Below are 21649 nucleotides of genomic sequence, written 5' to 3'. Positions count from 1 at the left end.
CGCGCTGGCCTGCAGGGCGGGGCGGAGGCTGAGGGGGGCGGGGCGCGGAGCCGGCGGCGGCGGGGCTGTGTGGGGGTCCGCTATGGCGCCGGTCGCGCTGCTGCTGCTGTGGCTGGTGGCCGGGGCCGAGGCTGAGGCGGGGCCCGAGCCCGAGCCCCCCGCGCCGCCAGTGCCGGTCGAGGCGGCGGACACGCTGTTCGCGGCGGGCGCGGCGGCGTACGCGCGGGGCGACTGGGCCGCCGTGATCCTGCACATGGAGCGCGCGCTGCGGGCCCGGGCCGCCCTCCGCGCCCGCCTGCGCCACTGCCGCCTGCGCTGCGCCAACGCCGCCGCCGCCGCCTGGCCCGAGCCCGCCGCCGCCGAGCCCGCCGCCCTGCGCGACCTCCGCTTCTTCGGCGCCCTGCTGCGCCGCGCCGCCTGCCTGCGCGCCTGCGGGCCCGCCGCGCCCTCGCGCCTGCTGCTGGCCGAGGAGCTGGAGCTCGAGTTCCGCAAGCGCAGCCCCTACAACTACCTGCAGGTCGCCTACTTCAAGGTGCGCGGCTGGAGGGGGGAGGGATGCCTGCCGAGCCCCCCCGCCCGGCGCCACACGTCTCCCCGCCTTTTCCTGCCGCGCGCCGCCCCCCTCCCCCGGTCCAGAAGCCGCGACGCCACGTCGCGAGCTGGGCGTTGCGCCCACCGCCCCCGCGCGACGTGGTCTCCGCTCTGCGGGTGCGCGGCCCCTCTGTCCCGCGTGCGAGTCGCGCGCAGCGGTGCCCCGCTCCCCCTGCACCGGTACATGCTGGCAGTGATGCGACGCACCGACCGAACCCGCCACCCTGGCGCCGGACCTGGTCCGGGAGCGCTTTTAGAGTCGGTCTCGCGCGCCCCAGAGAAAGCTTGAAGACAATGGGGTCGGGCTGGTTGGAGAGAGGCTGATGCTCTTGTTAGAATAGCTGGTGTTAGCAGAAGGAAGACAAAATCTGTGCCCTGGGGCGATGAGAGGGAGAGGTGTCTGCTCCGTCATCGCGAGCGTTCGGCAGCTCTTTGTGCACGGGGACTTTCGCTCCTCTCCCTGGACGCTTGCCTCGCGCACAGCTGCGTGGAGGGAGAGAGGTGCTTAGAGATGAGTCTGGATTTCAAAATTACCAGGTTTCATAGGGAACCTCTGGGTAGACCCTGAAACTACTTAATAGGTTTCATGCACACTCAGGCTGGAAGGGACCTGGCAGCCCCCTGCCCCAGTGGTCCCTTGCTTTGGACGTCTAGATGGGGGTCAGCAGCCTGCAGGCCGTTTCCAGACCTCGGGGGCAGGGGCCAGGCCGCAGGAGGCCGCGGTGGTCCGGGGCTTTCCCGCGCTGCGCTGCAGCCAGGGAGGGGAGGCTTTGCCTGTGCTGGGCCTGGGAGAAGTGGTGGTGGCCAGGGCGCAGCACCAGCGTGCCTCGGACCCGCGCGGGGCCACCACTGCAATACGGTTGCCAACGGCTAGTCCATGCTGATGTACAAATTGTTATAAAAACTAGACTGCCAGTTTTAAGCACCATCTGCAGAATCACACTAAGTAGAAATAAAATAGATCTAACAAATCAGCTAGTCCAGTCGATGCTGGGGCAGAATTAGTCTCTTCAGGGCCTGTCAGGCTTTGTCGCGTCCAGTTTGATATACAACCCAAGTGACTGGGGCCTGCTATGGCACCGTGCAGGTTTTTGTACTGGATCCTCAGATCTGAATGCCTCCCAAAGACGCATCAAGTGACCACCATCTTCCTCGTGTGGTGGTGTCTTTTTTCTTCCTTCCCCTACCACTTTCTAGACCAGGTGGAGGGGAGAAGGCAATATGTGCTGCTGTGGGGGGGGTCTCTAATTTGAATGACCCTAGTGCCTGGAGGTCCTAACCAATTTCAGAGCCCTGTTATGCTACTTGGTAGCATGCTGTCGTTTTAGTCTGTCCCAAAAATGCAGCAAGGAGGGGAAGAAGGACTGACCCCACCTTTTGCCTACCGGTTCCTCGGGGACTAGAGGAGGGTAGGGCAGCAGAGCATGTGTGGGGGAGTCCCTGTGCCCAAAGCACAAAACCATCTTTCGCTGCAACTTAAGGAAGTGGAGGCAAAGCCTGTGGAAACTCGGGGGTGATCGGGGTCCTGTACATTTTAGCTGCAGCTCTGTTCTGCATCTCCAAGACGGGCAGCCAGCATTCACGCAGCCTGGATTAGTTAATGCCCCATTCCTTTCCTGGGCTTCGTAGCACAAGGGAAAATAAGGCTATGACAGTCAGTCTAGCTCCAGGAGGCTAGGCCTGGTCAGAAGGCAGGGGCTGGGTCTATAGTCCAAATGGACTTTTATGACTGTCATTAGTGCAGTGTCTTGGGGCTGGGGAAGGTGCCTGAAGCCAGGTGTATATGGTAGGAGAGGACTCTCCCTAGGCTTGGTTAGGCTACTTAGGCTAGAGATGGGTCTGAGATCTTGGTGTCCCTCTGCACTGTGCTGCAATGCGCTCTCAGGAAGCTGGCTGTATATGGCTAGTGATTCCCAGCTTTCGTCTCACTTTTCCATGTCTGTTTGCTCAGATTCACAAGATCGATAAGGCTGTGTCTGCTGCACACACCTTCTTTGTGGGGAACCCCAACCACATGGAGATGAAGCAGAACCTGGAGTACTACCAGATGATGGCAGGAGTCAAAGAGTCAGACTTCATGGACCTGGAGGCCAAGCCCCACATGGTAAGAGGAGCTCTTTCCAGAGCATTTGGCAGTGCAGTCTCCTCCTACTGCTTTGGCATTAGGGTCAGCACTTATACTCGTGCTGCCTTCCCAGGGCCACAGTGCCCAAAGTCTCCCTCATCTTTTGCAGGAGTCAGTGGCCTCTAAAGCTGATCTGTAATGGTTACAGCATATCAGATTAGATATTTGTCCTATTGGCTGCTTTGTAACAGATAAAAATGCCTAACAGAGTTGGCAGGGGAAGAATTCTGACTTTGTGGTAGGAATTTAGGCCTGGTGACTGCAGACCTAGAAAAATAGTGACATCAAAGAGACAAGGAAGTGAGAGCTGAACAGTTGAGAAGGAAAGTAATTTGGTGACTGTTTTAAAACTTAAGAGTGTGTGTGCATTTTATACCCACTTAACTTGTTGCACCTGATGGACACTTTGGAGAAAGGATGCCTTGGTTAATGATTTTTACCTTTTGATCTTCAGTTAAGATGGAAGGGCTCCTGATATGCAAGAAGCCTTCTAGCATAACTGAGGGGAGCTCAACGTGAGGTTTCTAATATTTATCAGGGGATTTTTAATAAAAGCAGGCCTCTCCCTCTTGGAGAAAAGGGGTGAAAATAACCTTCCAGGCTAAGTCCCAGGGACTTAGGACATAAAAACCCAGGAAAGGCACAAACCCAGATGAAAAATCCCTTAGCAGGTGACTGTAAGGCTTAAAGTGAGGGACTCATAGATTCATAGATGCTAGGGTCGGAAGGGACTTCAGTAGATCATTGAGTCCAACCCCCTGCATAAGCAGGAAAGAGTGCTGGGTCTAGATAACCCCAGCCAGATGCATATCCAACCTCCTCTTGAAGACCCCCAGGGTAGGGGAGAGCACCACCTCCCTTGCAGCCCATTCCAGACCCTGGCCACTCGAACTGTGAAGAAGTTCTTCCTAATGTCTAATCTAAATCTGCTCTCTGCTAGCTTGTGACCATTATTTCTTGTAACCCCCGGGGGTGCCTTGGTGAGTAAAGCCTCACCAATTCCCTTCTGTGCCCCCATGATGAACTTATAGGCAGCCACAAGGTCACCTCTCAACCTTCTCTTGCAGAGGCTGAAGAGGTCCAGGTGCCCCAGTCTCTCTTCGTAGGGATTGGTCTGCAAGCCCTTAACCATAGGAGTGGCCCTTCTCTGGACCCTCTCCAGGTTATCCGCATCCCTCCTGAAGTGCGGCGCCCAAAAGTACACGCAGTACTCCAACTGCGGTCTGACCAGCGCCAGATAGAGGGGAAGTATCACCTCCTTGGATCTGTTCGTCATGCGTCTGCTGATGCACGATAAAGTGCCATTAGCTTTCCTGATGGCTTCGTCACACTGCCGACTCATGTTCATCTTGGAGTCCACTAGGACTCCGAGATCCCTTTCCACTTCCGTGCCACCCAGCAGGTCATTCCCTAGGCTGTAGGTGTGCTGGACATTTTTCCTCCCTAGATGCAGCACTTTGCATTTCTCCTTGTTGAATTGCATTCTGTTGTTTTCTGCCCACTTGTCCAACCTGTCCAGGTCTGCCTATAGTTGTTCCCTGCCCTCCGGCATGTCCACTTCTCCCCACAGTTTTGTGTCATCCGCAAACTTGGACAGAGTACATTTGACTCCCTCGTTCAAGTCGCTGATGAAGACATTAAAGAGTATCGGTCCAAGGACCAAGCCCTGCGGGACCCGACTGCCCACACCCTTCCAGGTTGATACCGACCCATCCACAACGACTCTCTGGGTACGCCCCTCTAGCCAATTCGCCACCCACCGGACTGTGTAGTCATCCAAGTCACAGCCTCTTAACTTGTTCACCAGTATGGGGTGGGATACTGTGTCGAAGGCCTTCCTGAAGTCCAAGTATACGACATCAACCCCTACTCCTGCATCCAGGTGTTTTGTAACCTGGTCGTAAAAGCAGACTAGATTAATCGGGCAAGATCTACCTGCTACTGGTTGCTTTGTTCAGTTCTTGGCAGTTTATAGGTAAGGGGCAGGTGTGGCCAGTGGAGGTGGTAGCTTGATACCATAAACGCCACCTGCAGGCATTGCCTTCTGTTTCTGAGTTAATGAATATAGCACAGACTGCTGAGCTGTTCTCAGTGCCAGGTGATTGCAATTAACTAAAAGTGACTGACAGTCCGTATGTGCAGGGATCCTTAAAGGCCCAGCCTCCCAATACGATCCAGCCTTGAGGCTAGTCAGGGAAAGGTCTTGTGGCCTCTTGAGTTATGACCAGATGGAGTTGACTGCATGACTGAGAGTTGTGCTCTGAAGTCAGGGAAGTGGCCCTGTCTAGGGGAGGCAGAATCCCTCCATAGATTCATAGATGTTAGGGTCGGAAGGGACCTCAATAGATCATCGAGTCTGAAACCCCTGCATAGGCAGGAAAGAGTGCTGGGTCTAGATGACCCCAGCTAGATACTCATCTAACCTCTTGAAGACCCCCAGGGTAGGGGAGAGCACCACCTCCCTTGGGAACCCGTTCCAGACCCTGGCCACTCGAACTGTGAAGAAGTTCTTCCTAATGTCCAGTCTAAATCTGCTCTCTGCTAGCTTGTGGCCATTATTTCTTGTAACCCCTGGGGGCGCCTTGCTGAATAAATCCTCACCAATTCCCTTCTGTGCCCCCGTGATGATCTTATAGGCAGCCACAAGGTCGCCTCTCAACCTTCTCTTGCGGAGGCTGAAAAGGTCCAGTATCTCTAGTCTCTCCTCGTAGGGCTTGGTCTGCAGGCCCTTGACCATACGAGTGGCCCTTCTCTGGACCCTCTCCAGGTTATCCGCATCCCTCTTGAAGAGTGGCGCCCAGAATTGCACGCAGTACTGCAACTGCGGTCTGACCAGCGCCCGATAGAGGGGAAGTATCACCTCCCTGGACCTATTCGTCATGCATCTGCTGATGCACGATAAAGTGCCATTGGCTTTTCTAATGGCTTCGTCACACTGCCGACTCATGTTCATCTTGGAGTCCACTAGGACTCCAAGATCCCTTTCCACCTCTGTGCCACCCAGCAGGTCATTCCCTAGGCTGTAGGTGTGCTGGACATTTTTCCTCCCTAGGTGCAGCACTTTGCATTTCTCCTTGTTGAACTGCATCCTGTTGTTTTCTGCCCACTTGTCCAACCTGTCCAGGTCTGCCTGCAGCTGTTCCCTGCCCTCCTGTGTGTCCACATCTCCCCATAGCTTTGTGTCATCTGCAAACTTGGACAGAGTACATTTCACTCCCTCGTCCAAGTTGCTGATGAAGACATTAAAGAGTATCGGTCCAAGGACCGAGCCCTGCGGGACCCCACTGCCCACACCCTTCCAGGTCGAGACCGACCCATCCACCACGACTCTCTGGGTGCGACCCTTTAGCCAATTCGCCACCCACCGGACGGTGTAGTCATCCAAGTCACAGCCTCTTAACTTGTTCACCAGTATGGGGTGGGATACCGTATCGAAGGCCTTCCTGAAGTCTAAGTATACGACATCCACCCCTCCTCCTGTGTCCAGGCGTTTCGTAACCTGGTCATAAAAAGAAACTAGATTGGTCAGGCACGATCTGCCTGCCACGAACCCGTGCTGGTTTCCCCTCAGCATAATCTGCCCTGCCGGGCTCTCACAAATGTGAGCCTTGATAATTTTTTCAAAGACTTTGCCAAGGATGGAGGTGAGACTGACTGGCCTATAGTTGCCCGGGTCCTCCTTCCTCCCCTTCTTGAAAATGGAGACCATGTTGGCCCTTTTCCAGTTCTCCGGGACTTGGCCCGTGCGCCACGAGCGTTCGAATATTCCCGCCAGTGGCTCTGCAATGATGTCGGCCAGTGCCTTCAGCACCCTCGGATGGAGCCCATCCGGGCCTGCCGACTTAAAGGCATCCAGTTCTTCCAAGTGACTCTGCACCACCTCAGGATCTATGCGTGGCAGTCTGGCGCCTTGCTGCTGCCTCTCTATCATCCCAGTGAGAGACTTGTCGTGCCCCTCACTTAGGAACACTGAGGCAAAGAACTCGTTGAGGAGTTCAGCCTTGTCCCCCTGTCCGTCACCAATTGTTTCTGCCCATTTAGCAGCGGTCCTATTCCTCCCTGGGCCTTCCTTTTACTCCTATATATCTAAAAAACAATTTCTTGTTGTCTTTTACTTGGGTTGCCATCCTCAGCTCCATGGTAGCTTTGGCCCATCTAACTGCCTCCCTACAAGCACGAGCAGAGGAGGTATATTCGTCTTTGGTGATCTCTCCCTGTTTCCACTTTTTATGTGCTCCCCTTTTGGCCCTTAGGCTGCCCTGGATTTCTCTGGTCAGCCAGGGAAGCCTCCTGGCCCCTTTCCCTCTTTTGCCTCGCTTGGGGATCGTCTTGCTTTGTGCCCGAAGGATCGTTTCCTTTAGGCACAGCCACCCTTCTTGGGCACCCATCCCATCAAAACTCCTACTCTGCAGTGCGTCCTTGACTAATCCCCTGAGTTCATTGAAATCAGCTTTCCTAAAGTCTAGCACTTTCACCCTACTAGTTACCTTACCCACTTGATGTCTTATGGTGTATTCTATTATTAGGTGATCGCTGTCCCCCAGATGGCTACCGATCTGGAGGTCCTCTACCATGTCATCTCCCGTTGCCAATACCAGATCCAGTATGGCATTCCCCCTAGTGGGACCGTGTACCTCCTGTGTCAGGTGGAGGTCCTGTACACAGGTTAGAAACCTGTGTGAGCGGTGGGACTTTGCTGTCTGTGACTCCCAGCAGATGTCCGGGTAGTTTAGGTCCCCCGTGACTACCGCCTCCTTAGCTTTTATGGTCTCCGAGAGCTGCCTCAGGACCCCCGAATCTCTTTCTTCCCCTTGGTGTGGGGGTCTGTAGCAGACCCCTACCACCAAATCCCTTTCTCCTTGCCCCCCATGTAGCCTAACCCACAGTCCTTCTACTTCCTCATCCTTGGATTCCATCTTGATGAGGGTTGATGTATATTGCTCACTGACATAGAGCGCAACCCCTCCCCCTTTCTTCCCCACCCTGTCCTTTCTGTACAATCTATAGCCCTCAATATGTACCGCCCATGTGGCTGTAGCATGTGGCAATGCAGTTCCTGCGACGCTGTGGAGCTCAGACCCCATCTCAAGTCACACAGCACAAACTTGCAATAAGCTTTTCTTCCTTGGATTTCTCCAGTAGCGAGGGTTGGGATAAGGAGGTTCTCCCCTTACTCAGTTGCTTTGAAGGCATTATTGACCGAAGCTGTCAAGACTGCTTCGGTCCCCCCAACTCAGTGGCCTGGCATAGGCAGGCTGGCATGGACTCTGCCTGCTCTCTTCTTAGACATTTCTTACTGAAGGTCCCTGTGAAGATGGGCAGCCACGACCTGCTCTCCCTGGGCTTGAGGGTCAGAGAGTTGGGGGAATTGTGCCAAACTGCCCCAGGGCTGGAACGTTTCTGCTTAACTTTAGGGTTCACTTTTCTTTCTGGCTTTTTGCAGACCAAGTTCCGTTTGGGCGTGAGGTTCTACACGGAGGAGCAGCCAGCCGCAGCCATTCTGCATCTGGAGAAGGCGCTGGAGGAATATTTTGTGGCTGACGCAGAATGCCGTGCGCTGTGTGAGGGGCCTTATGATTATGAAGGCTACAATTACCTGGAATACAGCGCTGACCTTTTCCAGGCCATGACAGGTGAGTGCAGCGCACAGCCCTTTGCCAGCTAGTGTGCAGCACAAGCCTCTCTTGCTGGAGCCTCCTACAGGTGAATCTCCCTTCTACAGTTTGCTCTTAGAAGGTTTTCTGAACTTGGTACAGACTACCAGGACACTTTCATGTTGGACGTGAGGAGTCGATGGCTGAAGAGAAGGAGCCAAACTTGAGCCTATGCAACTTTTAATTTCCCAGGCTTATTTTGTAGGTTCTAATGAAGTGGTTGCTGTCTGAGGCTCTCATGAATGAAGAGACTTTGCTCTGACTCAAGACTTTGTTGACCAGTTAAATGTGCTTTCTCTGTCAGATCACTACATGCAGGTGCTAAGCTGTAAACAAGGCTGTGTCACTGAATTGGCTTCCGAGGATGGCCAAGAGAAGCCCATTGAGGATTTCCTTCCATCTCACTTCAACTACCTGCAGTTTGCCTATTACAACAGTAAGTGGCTTCTCTTGTCCCTTTCCAGGCTGGTAGGTCCCTCCAGTCACGCTTCTGGGATTGTTGGCCACAGCACAGCTCTATTGATGCCTAGACAGAAGAAAGAGGCAGCAGTGTGTAGCATATTCTATATTAAAATATATAATGCATATATGTTAGCAGAAGACAGCTGATGTTGCAGTCAGGGAGTCAGAAAATGCCATAAGTACAGCCTCACAGACAACTTCAGTCCTGACCCTTTGCATTCATGCACTAAGATACAGCCCTGCATTACAGGACCCTTCACTGGTTCTTTTCCACAGAACCTTTGCATTAATAAATTTAGGGCATGGGATGGATGCTGCTCAAGAATGAGGTAGCTCTCAAGAATTTCTTATTATTATTTCATGTGTGGCCTCAGCCTCAGTTACTATTCGTCATCCCAAAACTTCACAAAATGTGGTGGGATTTATTTCATTGGTGGCTTTTCAGTTGCATGCCTTAGCATAGTATCTGGGTTACTGATCCATTGTCCCAATTTGTTATCAGTGAATATGAGCCTGCCAGCCCCTGTGCAGTTGTCTGTTCCCTTTCAGCAAGTGATGGGGAGGAGAGTGACTTGGCCTTTTATTTGGCTTTGTGTAGAAGTAAGAGATGAATGAAGGGGAGGAATGCCCCCATTCCCATCTCAGCAGACAGCTCCAGCTGCAGAGCCAATTCCTGTTTGCCTTTGGCACTAGACAAGTTCAGCGGCATGATCTTTTTATTTCTGCAAATAAATTATTTCCATTGAAGAGTGCAAGGCAACCCCTTGTTTCATCTATTGGCTGGATTGAAGTCGTGCATTGCTGTGGGTTTCCAGCCACATCCTGTAGCTTTTTCCTTGCTCCCTCCTCAGTTGTGAGGTTCAGAAATCACAGCTCAGTGACGGGAATCAGGCCGACCAGGAGCAAATGATCTCTTAGTTGTTAGGGTAACAAGGGCCTGGGCTCTGGGCCTTTGCATTCCGGGGATGTGGCTGTTCCTGGATCAGACTGTCTCTGCATGAAAACATCTATAAGGTTGCTCTGCTTTGTGCTTCTCCTAGCCAGCATCCAGCAGAGAAGCAAGAAAAAATCTTCTCTTAATGAGCTGATTTCTTTTTCAGGTGGGAATTACGAGAAGGCCATTGAGTGTGCCAAAACCTACTTGCTTTTCTTCCCAAACGACGAAGTAATGAATCAGAACGTGGCCTACTACACAGCTGTGCTTGGGGAAAATCTGGCTGCACCAATTCAGCCCCGAGAAGTGAGTGCCCTTCAGGCAACCTTCTTCTAGATCTTTGCCAGCTGGGTTGTCATCTTGTGTTTCCCAGTCCTAGTGAAACAGCTGCTGGGGTGCTGGGATCACAGCTTTTAGGGAAGGGGCTCAGTGTCCAGTCTATGTGCATTATCGTGCAGAAGGGACAGCATGGGAATGGATCACCTTCATTCCTTTTGTGAGGGTTCCTGTTGTGCTAGGAATCTGGACTGGAGCTTTCTAGTTGAACCTCAGTCCAAACCAGACAATGAATACGACTGGGCTAGGCATGAACATAACCTAGGGCATAAGCCTTTGAGTATCTCCTATTAGGATGCTGTGGTGCACACTTCCAGCTTTACACCTTCCTCTGAAGAATGATGTCCAGGTCACGTGCAGGCAGGATCACAAACTAGAAAGTCCCATGATCTAATTCAGGGTGTCAAATACACAGCTGGCTGGGAGCTCCATGTCCAGCCTGCTGGGCTGCTGACGAGCCACCAAAAGTTGGGGGCCATGGCCAGGGGGTAGTGGCCTGCCGCAGAATCCAGGTTGCTTGGACCTTAGTGGACATGGTGATCAGTGGCAGAAGGGGAGCGAGAGCTGACACTGGCCCAGTCGCCCTCCAACTGCTTTGCCTGTTGCCACTGCTATGGCCTAGCTCCTAGACCACCAGCCCTGCCACAGCCTGGTGCCAGACCTGGAACTGCCACCGCTGCATGCTCTGTGCGAGAGCTGGAGCTACTTCCCTGACACCCCAATCTGATCCACTGAGGCAGTTCCTATCCTCTTTGTTAGCTCTGTCACTGGTCTGCCAAGCTGCTGGACTGTTAGTAATGTATCAGGCAGGTGGGAGGGAGAGATGCTTCTGTTGATGACTCAGAAATATTCCAGCCTTGACCTCTTGTGCTCCTCCCTCCCAACCTCTCTGTCCTGTCTCTTCTCTGCCTCCTGACAGCTAGGAAGTGAGAGCGCCTTGTAGAAACGGTTACTGATCAAGAGAGGTAAGGGGATGCTCGGGGAAGCTAAGCACTCGTAAATCAACACCCTGGGTTATCATTGAAGACTGTAATCGGGAATTGGTGAACTAATTGCCCAGACTCATGGTGTCAGTTTATAGACATCTTGGGGAGCTGAGGATGGTCCTTTAAGCTCCATCCCCTCCATCTCCTCTCATTGCTACCCCTGGCTCCTTGTTTCAAGCTCAGGCTTCCCACCCCCACCTCAGTCTCCAGACTCAGACCTGTCCCCATCTCCTGCCCTTTCAGAATATCCGGGTGTACCGGCAGCGCAGTCTGCTGGAGAAGGAGCTGCTCTTCTTTAGCTACGATGTCTTTGGGATTCCGTTTGTGGACCCGGTGAGTAGAGGCTCTCTTGGCTGGACCTAGAGGTGCAGCAAGACCTGGAAGGTGCAGATAGCCTGGGGAGGAGGAGAGTGGCTTCAGGGAGGAGTTGTGACAGGTCAAGTGCCCTTCAGCAGCACTGCGGTGCGTCCGGGGCTGGCACGGCACATCACTGATTCCTTGAGTCTCTCCTTATCGCTGGTGACTGGTTTCTTTCCTGCCTGTAGGATACGTGGACCCCAGAGGAGGTGATACCAAAGAGACTGCGAGAGAAGCAAAAGTGAGTACTGTCAGCAATGCCAGCTGCAAGGCAGCCCGTTTGCTTGTGGAGGCCAGCTTACCCAACAGCCTTCTTGGCAGGCAGTTTGGGTAACAGCCTCAGACCACCTGGCTGTTGCAGGACAGGCAGGAAGGGCTAGAGACCGCTGAAAGGGGAAGTCCTTTGACCCTCCCACCATGGATAGAAGACATGTAGCTGGCCTGTCGACTTGTCCCATTGAGAGCTCCTGTGTAGAGCTCAAAGTGCTGCAGGGCTGCTGGGGTTCCCCCAGGCTGCCTTCTGCAGCTAGGCAGGAGATCGGGCTTGTGGCTAAAGCATATGCTGCTCTAGCTTGTCTGAGGGCTGATGGGGCTCCTGGGCAGTTCAAGGGAGAGGAGCCTGTGTAGCTAACTGTTGGACCCTGCCCTCTTGTACCCATTACCTACCCCCCGGTACCCGTGTGTTAAGGCTGTGCGAAATGGAAGCGTTTCATTTCGACCAGCATTTCGACAGAACGGTGTTTCGTTTCGACTTGTGTTTCGAGTCGAAATGTCTGTTCCATTTCATTCCGTTGAAATTTTTTGCCGTTTTGACATTTCACCCATAGCATATAATGGGGAAGGTCGAAACAGGATATAACTTTGTAATTTCTGGCCTGATTTGGATGAAACTTGCAGAAATGGTAGCCCCTTCTGAGGGCATGATGCGTGCCAAGTTTTGAGAAGATAGGTGCAGAGGATTCAGAGAAACTCCACCCCAAAATCCTGAAAGCAAAACTTGTGTTACGTGTATGTGTTAAGCCACAGTGGGGTCAAAACTGCAGGGATGGCAGCCCCTGCTGAGGCCACGAAGCCTCCCAAGTTTCAAGAAGGTCGGTGCAGGGGTTTGGGGGGAACTGTACCCCAAATTCTTGAAAGCGAAGCTCCTGTTACATGTATGTGTTAAGTCACAGGGAAGTCAAAACTGCAGGGCTGGTGGCCCCTGGTGAGGCCACAAAGCCTGCCAAGTTTCAAGGAGACAAGTGCAGGGGTTTGGGGGAAACTGCACCTCAATGTGCGGACAAGCAAAACTCGTGACATGGGTGCTTGTGCAACTGTGTCTGTCCCAAGGCACTGGGGGGGCGCGAGGGACTACTGCAGGCCTGGCTGCTAAGCTACTGTGTTACCAGTTACCAGTTATGATTCACTCAGGGACCAGCTCAATACACAGTACCTAGCTACTACATAATGACTTAACCAGCGTGGATTAACACCTACAAAACCAGAGGCCAAGGAGAGGAAATAATCAATACAAACAATCCAAGTTTGCTGATGACAAACCCGATGCGAACTGTCCAAGTTTGCTGATGACACTAAGATGTGGGGTGAGATGGACACACTTGAAGGGAGAGAGAGGCTGCAAATAGATTTAGACAGACTACAAAAGTGGGCAGGCGAGAATAGGATGGGGTTCAACGTAGACAAATGCAGGGTGCTGCACCTGGGGAGAAAGACTCCACAGCATACATACAGGCTGGGGAGTTCCCCTCTTGAAAGCACAGAGGCGGAAAGGGATCTTGGAGTCATTATCGACTCCAAGGTGAACATGAGCCGCCAATGCCAGACCACAGCCAGCAAGGCCAGCCAGACCTTGTCGTGCATCCAAAGGTGCATCTCGAGCCGGTCCGGAGAGGTGATACTTCCTCTCTATGCAACTTTGGTCAGGCCGCAGTTGGAGTACTGCGTCCAGTACTGGGCACCGCACTTCAGGAGGGATGTGGCCAGCCTGGAGAGGGGTCAGAGGAGGGCCACCCGCTTGGTGAGAGGGCAGCAGGGCAGGACCTACGAGGAGAGACTGAGGGACCTGAACCTGTTCAGCCTGAGCAAGAGGAGGCTGAAGGGGGACCTGGTGGCTGCCTACAAGCTCATCAGGGGGGATCGACAGCAAATAGGAAGAGCCCTTTTCTCCCCAGCACCACCTGGGGTGACGAGGAACAATGGTCATAAGCTGATGGAGAATAGGTTTAGGTTAGAGATCAGAAGGTAATATTTTACAGTTAGGGTGGCCAAAATCTGGAACCAGCTTCCCAGGGAAGTGGTCCTCGCCCCTCCCTTGGGCAAATTGAAGAGGAGGTTGGACGATCACCTGCCTGGGGTCTTGTGAACCCAGCACTCATTCCTGCCTGTGGCAGGGGGTCAGGCTAGATGATCTGTTCAGGTCCCTCCTGTCCCTAGCTACTATGAATCAACTGCCCCAAGACAGACACAGTCAGTTGCACAAGCACCCATGTCACGAGTTTTGTCTGTCAGCAGTTAGGGGTGCAGGCCCCAGAACCCCCCCTGCACCGATCTCCTCAACAGCTGGCAGGCTTTGTGGCCACAGCAGGAGCCACCATCCCTGCAGCTGTCACCCCGCTGCGCATTAACACACGCAGTGTCACCCGTGGCACCAGTTTTGCTTGTCCGCAGCTTGAGGGGCAGTTCCCCCCAAACCCCTGCACTTATCTCCTTGAAACGTGGCAGGCTTCGTGGCCTCAGCAGGGGCTAGCATGCCTACAGTTTTGACCCTGCTGTGGCTTAACACATACATGTGACGTGAGTTTTGCTTTCAGGATTTTGGGGTGCAGTTTCTCTGAACCCCCTGCACTGATCTCCTTCAAATGTGGAAGGCTTTGTGGCCTCGCCAGGCACTAGCTTTCCTGTAGTTTTGACCCTGCTGTGCCTTAACGCATACACATGACACAAATTTGGCTCTCAGGATTTTGGGGTGCCGTTTCTCCAAACTCCCTGCACCTATCTTCTTGAGACTTGGCACGTTTTATGCCCTCAGAAGGGGCTACTATTTCTGAAAGTTTTATCCAAATCGGTCCAGAAATGACAAAGTTATAGACTGTTTTGACCTTTCCCATTATAGCCTATGGACGAAACGGCGAAACGTTTTGACTTGCCTCGTTTCGTTTCGAGGCTGTTTCAACCATATCTGTTTTGTTTCGATTTTGCTGTTTCAACCTCAAAACAAGTCGAAACAAGACTGGTGCTGAAATTTCGCGCAGCCCTACTGTGTGTCACTGCCCCCTCTATGGAGACTTCAAAGTTGCCCCCCACAGTCTCCTGCAGGTCTTCCAATCTGGCCCCCGCCTCCAAGGCAGGTTGGGGCAGTGGAGCCCTGGGGCTGCTCCTGAAGGCCTCTCTGTTTGCAGGGTAGAGCGTGAGACAGCAGCACGAATCTCTGAAGAGATTGGCAACTTGATGAAGGAGATAGAGACGCTGGTGGAGGAGAAGACCAAAGAGTCTGTGGACATGAACAAGTTAATTCGGGAAGGTGAGAGGAGCCAGAGGGCAGTGGGTGAGGAGGGGCCAACACACCCTCTTCTACCCTTGGTCCCACTGACCCCTCCGGGTGCTCCCCTGACCTGTGCATTGGCTCTGCAGGTGGCCCACTGCTGTATGATGGGGTCAGCATCACCATGAACTCCAGGATGTTGAATGGCTCTCAGCGCGTGGTGGTGGATGGAGTTATTTCTGATGAGGAGTGTCGGGAACTGCAGAGGCTCACCAACGTGAGTGGCTAGTTGCTATCCGCAGGAAACAGGGCTGGGGAGGAACAGGCTGGCTGGGAGACATGGAGAGCCTGGGTAGGGAAATCCTGAGAAACTGAGGTGTGTGGGTCCAGGTAGACACCAAAGCCAGGCAGGAAGGAGGGAAGGATTGACTCTGGGTGTAGCTGGGAGAGGGAGATGATGGAGGAGTGACACTTAAAAATACCTGAGCAAACTCTTTAGAGAGAGTATCCACTGACGAATCCACTGTCATTCTTAAGATGTGAAACGGAGTCCTTTGTCTCCCAGCCCAACCCCCTTCTAGCCCCCCTCCCCAACTGGCAGTGCAGACACCCCTTCTCTCCAGCCCACCCACTGCTGCATACAAGGGACATCCCGTTGTCTGACTTGCAAGACAACGAATGTAGCTGTTGCGTGTCCAGCCTGTACTGGGAAGGGAGGGGTGTGGGGTCTGGTTTGGAAGGCAGGATGGAGGTCACTGAGGGCCTGTGTTGGGTGGAGAGGGGCCAGGCTGAATTCCTCACCTTGGAGTCTGATGCTTGTAGCTGGGACTGGAGTTTCTAGCAGGGCTGGTTCCCGGCACCATGAATCTTGGTGTCTACTCCTGGCATTGTTTTTTTGAGGAGTTCCTACCTACTGTGCTTGTGTGGGGTCCCCAAATGCCCTGCTTGGTCTCCTTGCTCTCACCAGGGTCTGCCTGGTCCCTTCTCTTGGGCAGGCAGTGGCACAGATGTCTCACCTCTGACTCTGGGTTTTGCAGGCGGCTGCCTCTGCTGGGGATGGCTATCGTGGGAAAACATCCCCTCACACTCCCAGCGAGACCTTCTACGGCGTGACAGTCTATAAAGCCCTCAGGGTAGGACTGCTGTTGTGGCAGATTTGGGGAAGGGGTGAACCCCAGGTGCAAGTGGGCAGAAGAGTGGGACTAGAGCTGGGTGGGGCTGGGGTTTGGGCCAGTGAGGAAGGAGGTCTTGGCAGACCTCACACCCATCTGTTCTTGCCTGGAGACATGAACAGCACTGGCTACCCATGACAAGTTGATTCAGAGAATGGCCAAACTGTAGAGTAACCCCTGAGTGAATGCAAAGAACTGCCCCTGTGCCAGCCAGAGAGGGCCGAGGGGGTGGGCCCCAGTCTTCGTATCCCAGCCTTGGGCAAAGGGCACCATCTCTTGAACACTGCCATTCCCATAGAGCAGCTGGAGGCACAGATCAGGGTAACAGCCAGGGGAGAAGCCTGGCTGCCCGGCAGCTGCAGCCCTCATGAACATGCTGTCTGTCTCCCGCAGCTGGGCCAGGAGCACAAAGTCCCTGTGCAGAGTGCCTGGCTCTACTACAACGTGACGGAGAAGGTGCGGCGCCTGATGGAGTCCTACTTCCGCCTGGACACACCGCTCTACTTCTCTTATTCGCACCTGGTGTGTCGCACAGCCATCGAAGGTAAATGCAGGTGGCAGGGCCTGACCCGGCCTCAGTGAGACCTAGGCCTTGTGCTTTCCCTTTCCTGGTTTTCACTGGTGTTGCTGCCCTCAGTGGCCTTCAGGCTCTGGGTCAGATGCTAAGGGCTCCTTCTTACCCCTCCCTGGAGATCAGAGGTCCATGTGTGGCTCAGCCCTGTGCTTATTAACATACCTGCCCCAAAGCATGGGGGCTTCAGAGGACACTTACCTGCAGGGCTCCCTGAAATTACTGGAGATTTAGGTGGCATATGCCTGCCTGTTATTGGGGGATGATCTTGAGCTGCATCTCGCAGGACCCTTTCTTGGCTTCCCTGGAATCCTTCCCCCATCCCAGACTTAGAACAGCGATCCAGCCAGTATCTGAACCAAGACTGTGTGTTTGATCATCTTGTCCCTTCTGGACACTCCCCACCTTGGGGATCTTCCCTGCTCCCAGATACCAAGTAAAGATGGGTTCCACCAGTACCTCCTGGGGCAGTGAGTGTCCATGAGCATGTGAAAGAGCTGGGCATCCTGACTACCTGGGTTTGAATTTCAAGGGCAGCAGTGCCCACAGATTCAGATGGTCACCATCTAGAAGGGACCACTGGGACCCTCTAGCCTCACCTCCCTCATGACACAGGCCAAGCACTGCCCTCAGCATGTTGTTGCTGCTCAGTCCAGTGAGCTGCATGCATGAGTCCTTGGGATTCCCTCTTGCTCCTCGCCATCCTCCCCTCCAGATCATGCAGCTGCAAACAAGCTAGATACTTGGCTCCTCAGTCCTCCAGCAGCAAGCCCTGAAAGTCCCACCTGATCCAAGGGTCCCGCTGGTTCTCTCTGTCCGTGAGTCACTTCCGTCCATGAGTGTCCTGCACACAGACAGCCTGTACAGCCCCGGGTGTTTGCACTGGGGCAACTGCGTGGAACTCGGTGAACAATTCAGTCACGGCACAGGAGGGAACGGGGTCCAGCACTCTCCTTCTGAACCAAGCTGCCTTTGCAGGGATAAAGGGAGGAGGAAACTAGGCAGGCTGTTGCTAAAGTCAGAGAACTTGTCTCCCAGTTGCAGGGAATAAACTTTGCAGTGAGACACGAGGTTACTGCTACATAATTGTAATTCAGGGTAAAGATGTGCTCTGAGAACTTCAACCTGGAGAAGACCCAGGCTCTGTGTGCCCAAGGGAACCTCTCCCCATTTGTGCAGGATGTGATGCCTGATGCCTCAGCAGCTGCAGTTCAACTCCATGCTCTCCTTGGGCTGCAGACTTTTGTGCTGGCAGCAAGCGACTGCACCGCACAACGGTGCAACTGGAGCAAGAGCGGTGGGACACAGCAAGGTGGAGCTTGTTGCCCTTCTGGGACATGTTGGGAAGGGAGTTAGGTTTTCAGCACTCGGAGATTTAAGCCTTTTACCCCTGAGAAGGGGCAGTGGCTTCCTGAAGTATTGGCAGATGCTTGAATTTCTTGTTCCCTGCCTTGGCCCACCATCCCAGGCTCTGCCCCATGTCTGTCCACACCCTCAGAAGTGCTGGGTAAAGTAGAGCAGTTCAATGCCTGTCTCAGAATGAGTAGGGGAATAACTGATGTCCCACCAAAAATAGGGAGGGGTTCGGACACCTTGCAGGTGTAAGTCAGGCCAGGCAACAGGATGACAGAGCTCTCCCACTGCACTGCGGCCTCCTTGGGGACAGCCCCAAATCCTCAAGTCAGAGCGCTGGTAAAGGGATAGGCTTTTGGTGTTGTGGGGTGGGGTCTTGCTGCAGGTTTCCTTTGGCTTAGTGCTTGGTAAGTGAGATGGATATCCAAGTCCTGCCCTCTGACATGACAGTAGCCAGTCTGATCAGCCAGGCTGTCTTCTCTTAGATAAGCAAGAAGACCGGACAGACAACAGCCACGATGTGCATGTGGATAACTGCATCCTCAACGCAGAAGCTATGGTGTGTGTCAAGGAGCCCCCGGCATACACGTTCCGGGACTACAGGTGAGGCCCATCGGCACAGCGCCCAGCTCCAGGCACTCCTGCTGCTGCTGGCCTGAGGGTGTCGCACACTTGACTGGTTCCCCTTTGGTCACCTGGGTAGAGGTTCCTGGCTAGAGGGTTTTGCCCCGCTGCTCCAAGTCGGACCAGTGCCATATGTGGGGTCAGGAAGGAATTTTACCCTCTGGTCAGACTGGGAGGGGAGGGGTTGCCTTCCTCTAGCAGGGGGCACAGTCTATACCTGGGATCTCTTGAGCGTATGTTAACCTTTTATTAGAAGCAGGATGTTGGCTGCTGTGGTCCCCCTGTTTTCCCTGCGGCAGGCGTGGGTGTGATGTCTGGTGGTGTATCAGGGTTGACAGTAGTTTTGTGAAGAGTTCAGATGATGGCTTGTCAGGGCTGGTGCTGTCTCAGGCTGGGGTTGGGCCAGATGTGACCTCTGCAGTTCTCTTCCAGCCCCACTGCTCTACGATGCTGTGACTTGTTCTGTAGACTGTCAGTCCTTCCTGGGAGGCTTCAGATCCCCAAATTCCCTTCCCTTAAAGAGCCAAGCCCAGGAACAGCCTGGTTGGTGCCTGCCCTTTTCAGTGCAAGTGCTGCACTTGGTCACGTATACACTGCTGCAGCACTCCTGAAGCACTGCTGAGAAGCAAGCCCTGCCTGCTTGGCCTGGCCTGCGTAAGCCAGTCCCAGACACGAGGGCTGGAGCCACTTTCGGGCCTGCTGGAGATGGGCTGTGCGAGCAGTGGCAGGAGATGTCCTCAGGGCAGTTTCACTGCCTCCGTTCCTGGCACACTCTGGACAGGAGTGGGTGGGTGGGTCATGCTTCTTGACAGTGCTCCTCAGCACGGTGAAAGAGGCACAGACATGTGCTTGCTGGCTGGGCCCTTGCAGAAGAGCAAGGCTCCGATGTGGCCACGCTGCTCTAGGGTCCTGTCCCACCCTGTGAGGAAGAGCAGGTGTTTGGCATCTCTCAGCAGCGCTGCTGTGCAGCTTCAGGATGGGGTTGCCTGCCTTCTTGAGGAAGGGGCTTAGGAGGGGCAGAGGAATCAGCAGTCATCTCTTCTATCTGGCTTGGAAGAAGGAAGGGCTCTCTGAGGCCTGTGGGCATGGGGCTAGGAAATGACACTCTTTCTGCTTCGTGTCTGGCTCTAGCGCCATCCTCTATCTCAACGGGGACTTCGAAGGAGGAACGTTTTACTTCACCGAAATGGATGCCAAGACTGAGACGGTCAGTGGCCTCTGCATGTGCCTTTTGGGTGATTGTGGCAGGGGCATGACTGGGGCTGGGTGCCCGGCCACGTTATGCCTCTGGGATCTGGATTAGACACCTCTGGAGGCATGGACAAACTGCTCCTCTCGCTTGCCCCTGCCAGCTCTGCCTGGCTAAACAACTTAGTCTGAGAGACTGCGGTGGGAACAACCCTGAGCTGGTGAGGCTGGAACTGCATGGCTGTCAGGGTGCAGAAGAGGCCGGGCTGGATGCCGCACTCAGCTGCATCTCTCCCAATCCTGAGCACAGAGCACCTGCACAGTGTTCCCTCTAATGCGGCAGCAGGGAAATGGGGCCTGGCTGTGCCGTGCTGTGGGCTGAGCAGGGTTCCCTGTGCGGCAGAGGCACTCCAGTGCTGGGCAGGGAGCACTCCTGAAGAAGATGCAGCCTGGCATTTGTCACAACACCCCAAACCCAGACTCGGCACTGATTCAGCCTTGCCAGCCTGTGCACGGGGCTCAGGAACTTGGGGAGCGTCCACAGGGCAGTGCCGGGGGTAGCTCCTAACCAATCTCCCCACTGCAGGCAGAGGTGCAGCCACAGTGCGGGCGTGCGGTTGGCTTTTCCTCGGGCTCAGAAAACCCTCACGGGGTGAAGGCTGTGACCAAGGGCCAGCGCTGTGCCATTGCGCTCTGGTTCACCCTGGACCCCCGGCACAGTGAACGGGTAAGTGGTCCCAGGCTGCTGCTTTGTCTCCTCTTTCCCAAGGGCTCTAGAGAGCTCTGGGGCACAGAGGTGGCTGGATGAGGTTTCCAGCAGTTCACCTCTCCCTCTGAAGCTGGCTGTTTGTAGGTTCTGGTATGCACCCCCCGGTCCCATAACAGCAGTGCGGGGGCACGTCCCAGCTCCTGCAGCACGCAGTAACCCTGCTCTCACCCGCAGGAGCGTGTGCAAGCAGATGAGCTGGTGAAGATGCTTTTCAGTGCAGAGGAGGTGGATCTGCCTCCGGAGAAGGTGCCAGAAGTGGAGCCGGCAACCACAACAGATGCTCCCAGACAGCGTGTGGAAGGAAAGGATGAGCTATGATGCCTTCTGAGGCTCTGCCCTGCTGGGAAGAAGGGTGCTAGCTAAAGCATTTCAGGACTCCACCTGCCTTGACTGCAGCTCATGGATGTGAGGCACTTGTCCTGAGCCTCCAACAACTGACTAGCTCCTTTAAAGCCTCTCGGCAGGAGCAGCAGTATCTGTGGGCTGCTTTGATGCCTGGAGTCTGAGCACAGCTGGGGCTGAAAAGGAACCTGCTGGTTTTGCACCGTACCCACCACACCTGGGTCCTTTGTCACAACCAGGCTCCCGATCTCCCATTGCAAGGACACAAATCCTTGGCTACTGAGGCTAGCCCATGGTAGGTCGTGTCACAGACAAGGCTGCACCTGCAGTGGGGACTCTCTCTGCCCCTGGGTGGCAAAAGTCCAGAATGCTGAGGTCAAACACCTTGAGACTTGGTACTTCGGTGTGGGAAAGAGCTGGAGCTGCAGCCAGTGCCCCCCACAGCCCACAGAGGACCTCTGAATCCAAACCATTATGTGCCACAAGTATTTAAGTGCCTTCTGCAGATGATTAGGAAATAAAGGTTTCTTTTCTAATATGTTCGTTGTTTCTTTGTCAGCCGTGTCTGGAGCTCCTGTCTGCTGCTTACGTGGGTGGGATTCCAGGCCCCTCTTGGCTCCCTGCGCTTGGGTTGCAGCAGGGAGTGGGTCAGGGCTGGGGTATAGGTAGGTGTCCTGCGTTTCCCCTGTTTCCCAAAGACCTTT

At 54.3% G+C, this 21649-nt stretch overlaps 1 protein-coding gene across 1 annotated transcript; it reads left to right on the top strand.

Annotated features, from left to right (window-relative positions):
* The first annotated feature begins 56 nt into the window (after nucleotides 1-56).
* On the top strand, nucleotides 57-21481 carry P3H1 (prolyl 3-hydroxylase 1). Its single transcript, XM_059716394.1, has 15 exons — nucleotides 57-532; nucleotides 2543-2695; nucleotides 8160-8349; nucleotides 8675-8806; nucleotides 9933-10072; nucleotides 11332-11421; nucleotides 11634-11686; nucleotides 14844-14965; nucleotides 15076-15203; nucleotides 15964-16059; nucleotides 16492-16642; nucleotides 18508-18625; nucleotides 19778-19853; nucleotides 20421-20561; nucleotides 20778-21481. Exons 1-15 carry the CDS (start codon nucleotides 83-85, stop codon nucleotides 20919-20921), a joined length of 2184 nt encoding a protein of 727 aa, XP_059572377.1. The 5' UTR covers nucleotides 57-82; the 3' UTR covers nucleotides 20922-21481.
* The last annotated feature ends 168 nt before the right edge of the window (nucleotides 21482-21649 follow it).

The sequence above is a fragment of the Alligator mississippiensis genome, chromosome 13 (genome assembly GCF_030867095.1).
Source record: "Alligator mississippiensis isolate rAllMis1 chromosome 13, rAllMis1, whole genome shotgun sequence".
NCBI classification, from domain to species: Eukaryota; Metazoa; Chordata; order Crocodylia; family Alligatoridae; genus Alligator; species Alligator mississippiensis.
Note: the sequence above shows the minus strand (reverse complement) of the source record. Positions and strands in the feature narration are given on the sequence as shown.

Excerpts from the sequence above, each read along its gene's own strand:
- P3H1 (XM_059716394.1), top strand. The coding sequence starts at position 83 with ATGGCGCCGGTCGCGCTGCTGCTGCTGTGGCTGGTGGCCGGGGCCGAG. Across the intron at positions 11,687-14,843 it reads AGACTGCGAGAGAAGCAAAA|GGTAGAGCGTGAGACAGCAG; the intron begins GTGAGTACTGTC and ends CTCTGTTTGCAG. Across the intron at positions 19,854-20,420 it reads TGGATGCCAAGACTGAGACG|GCAGAGGTGCAGCCACAGTG; the intron begins GTCAGTGGCCTC and ends TCCCCACTGCAG.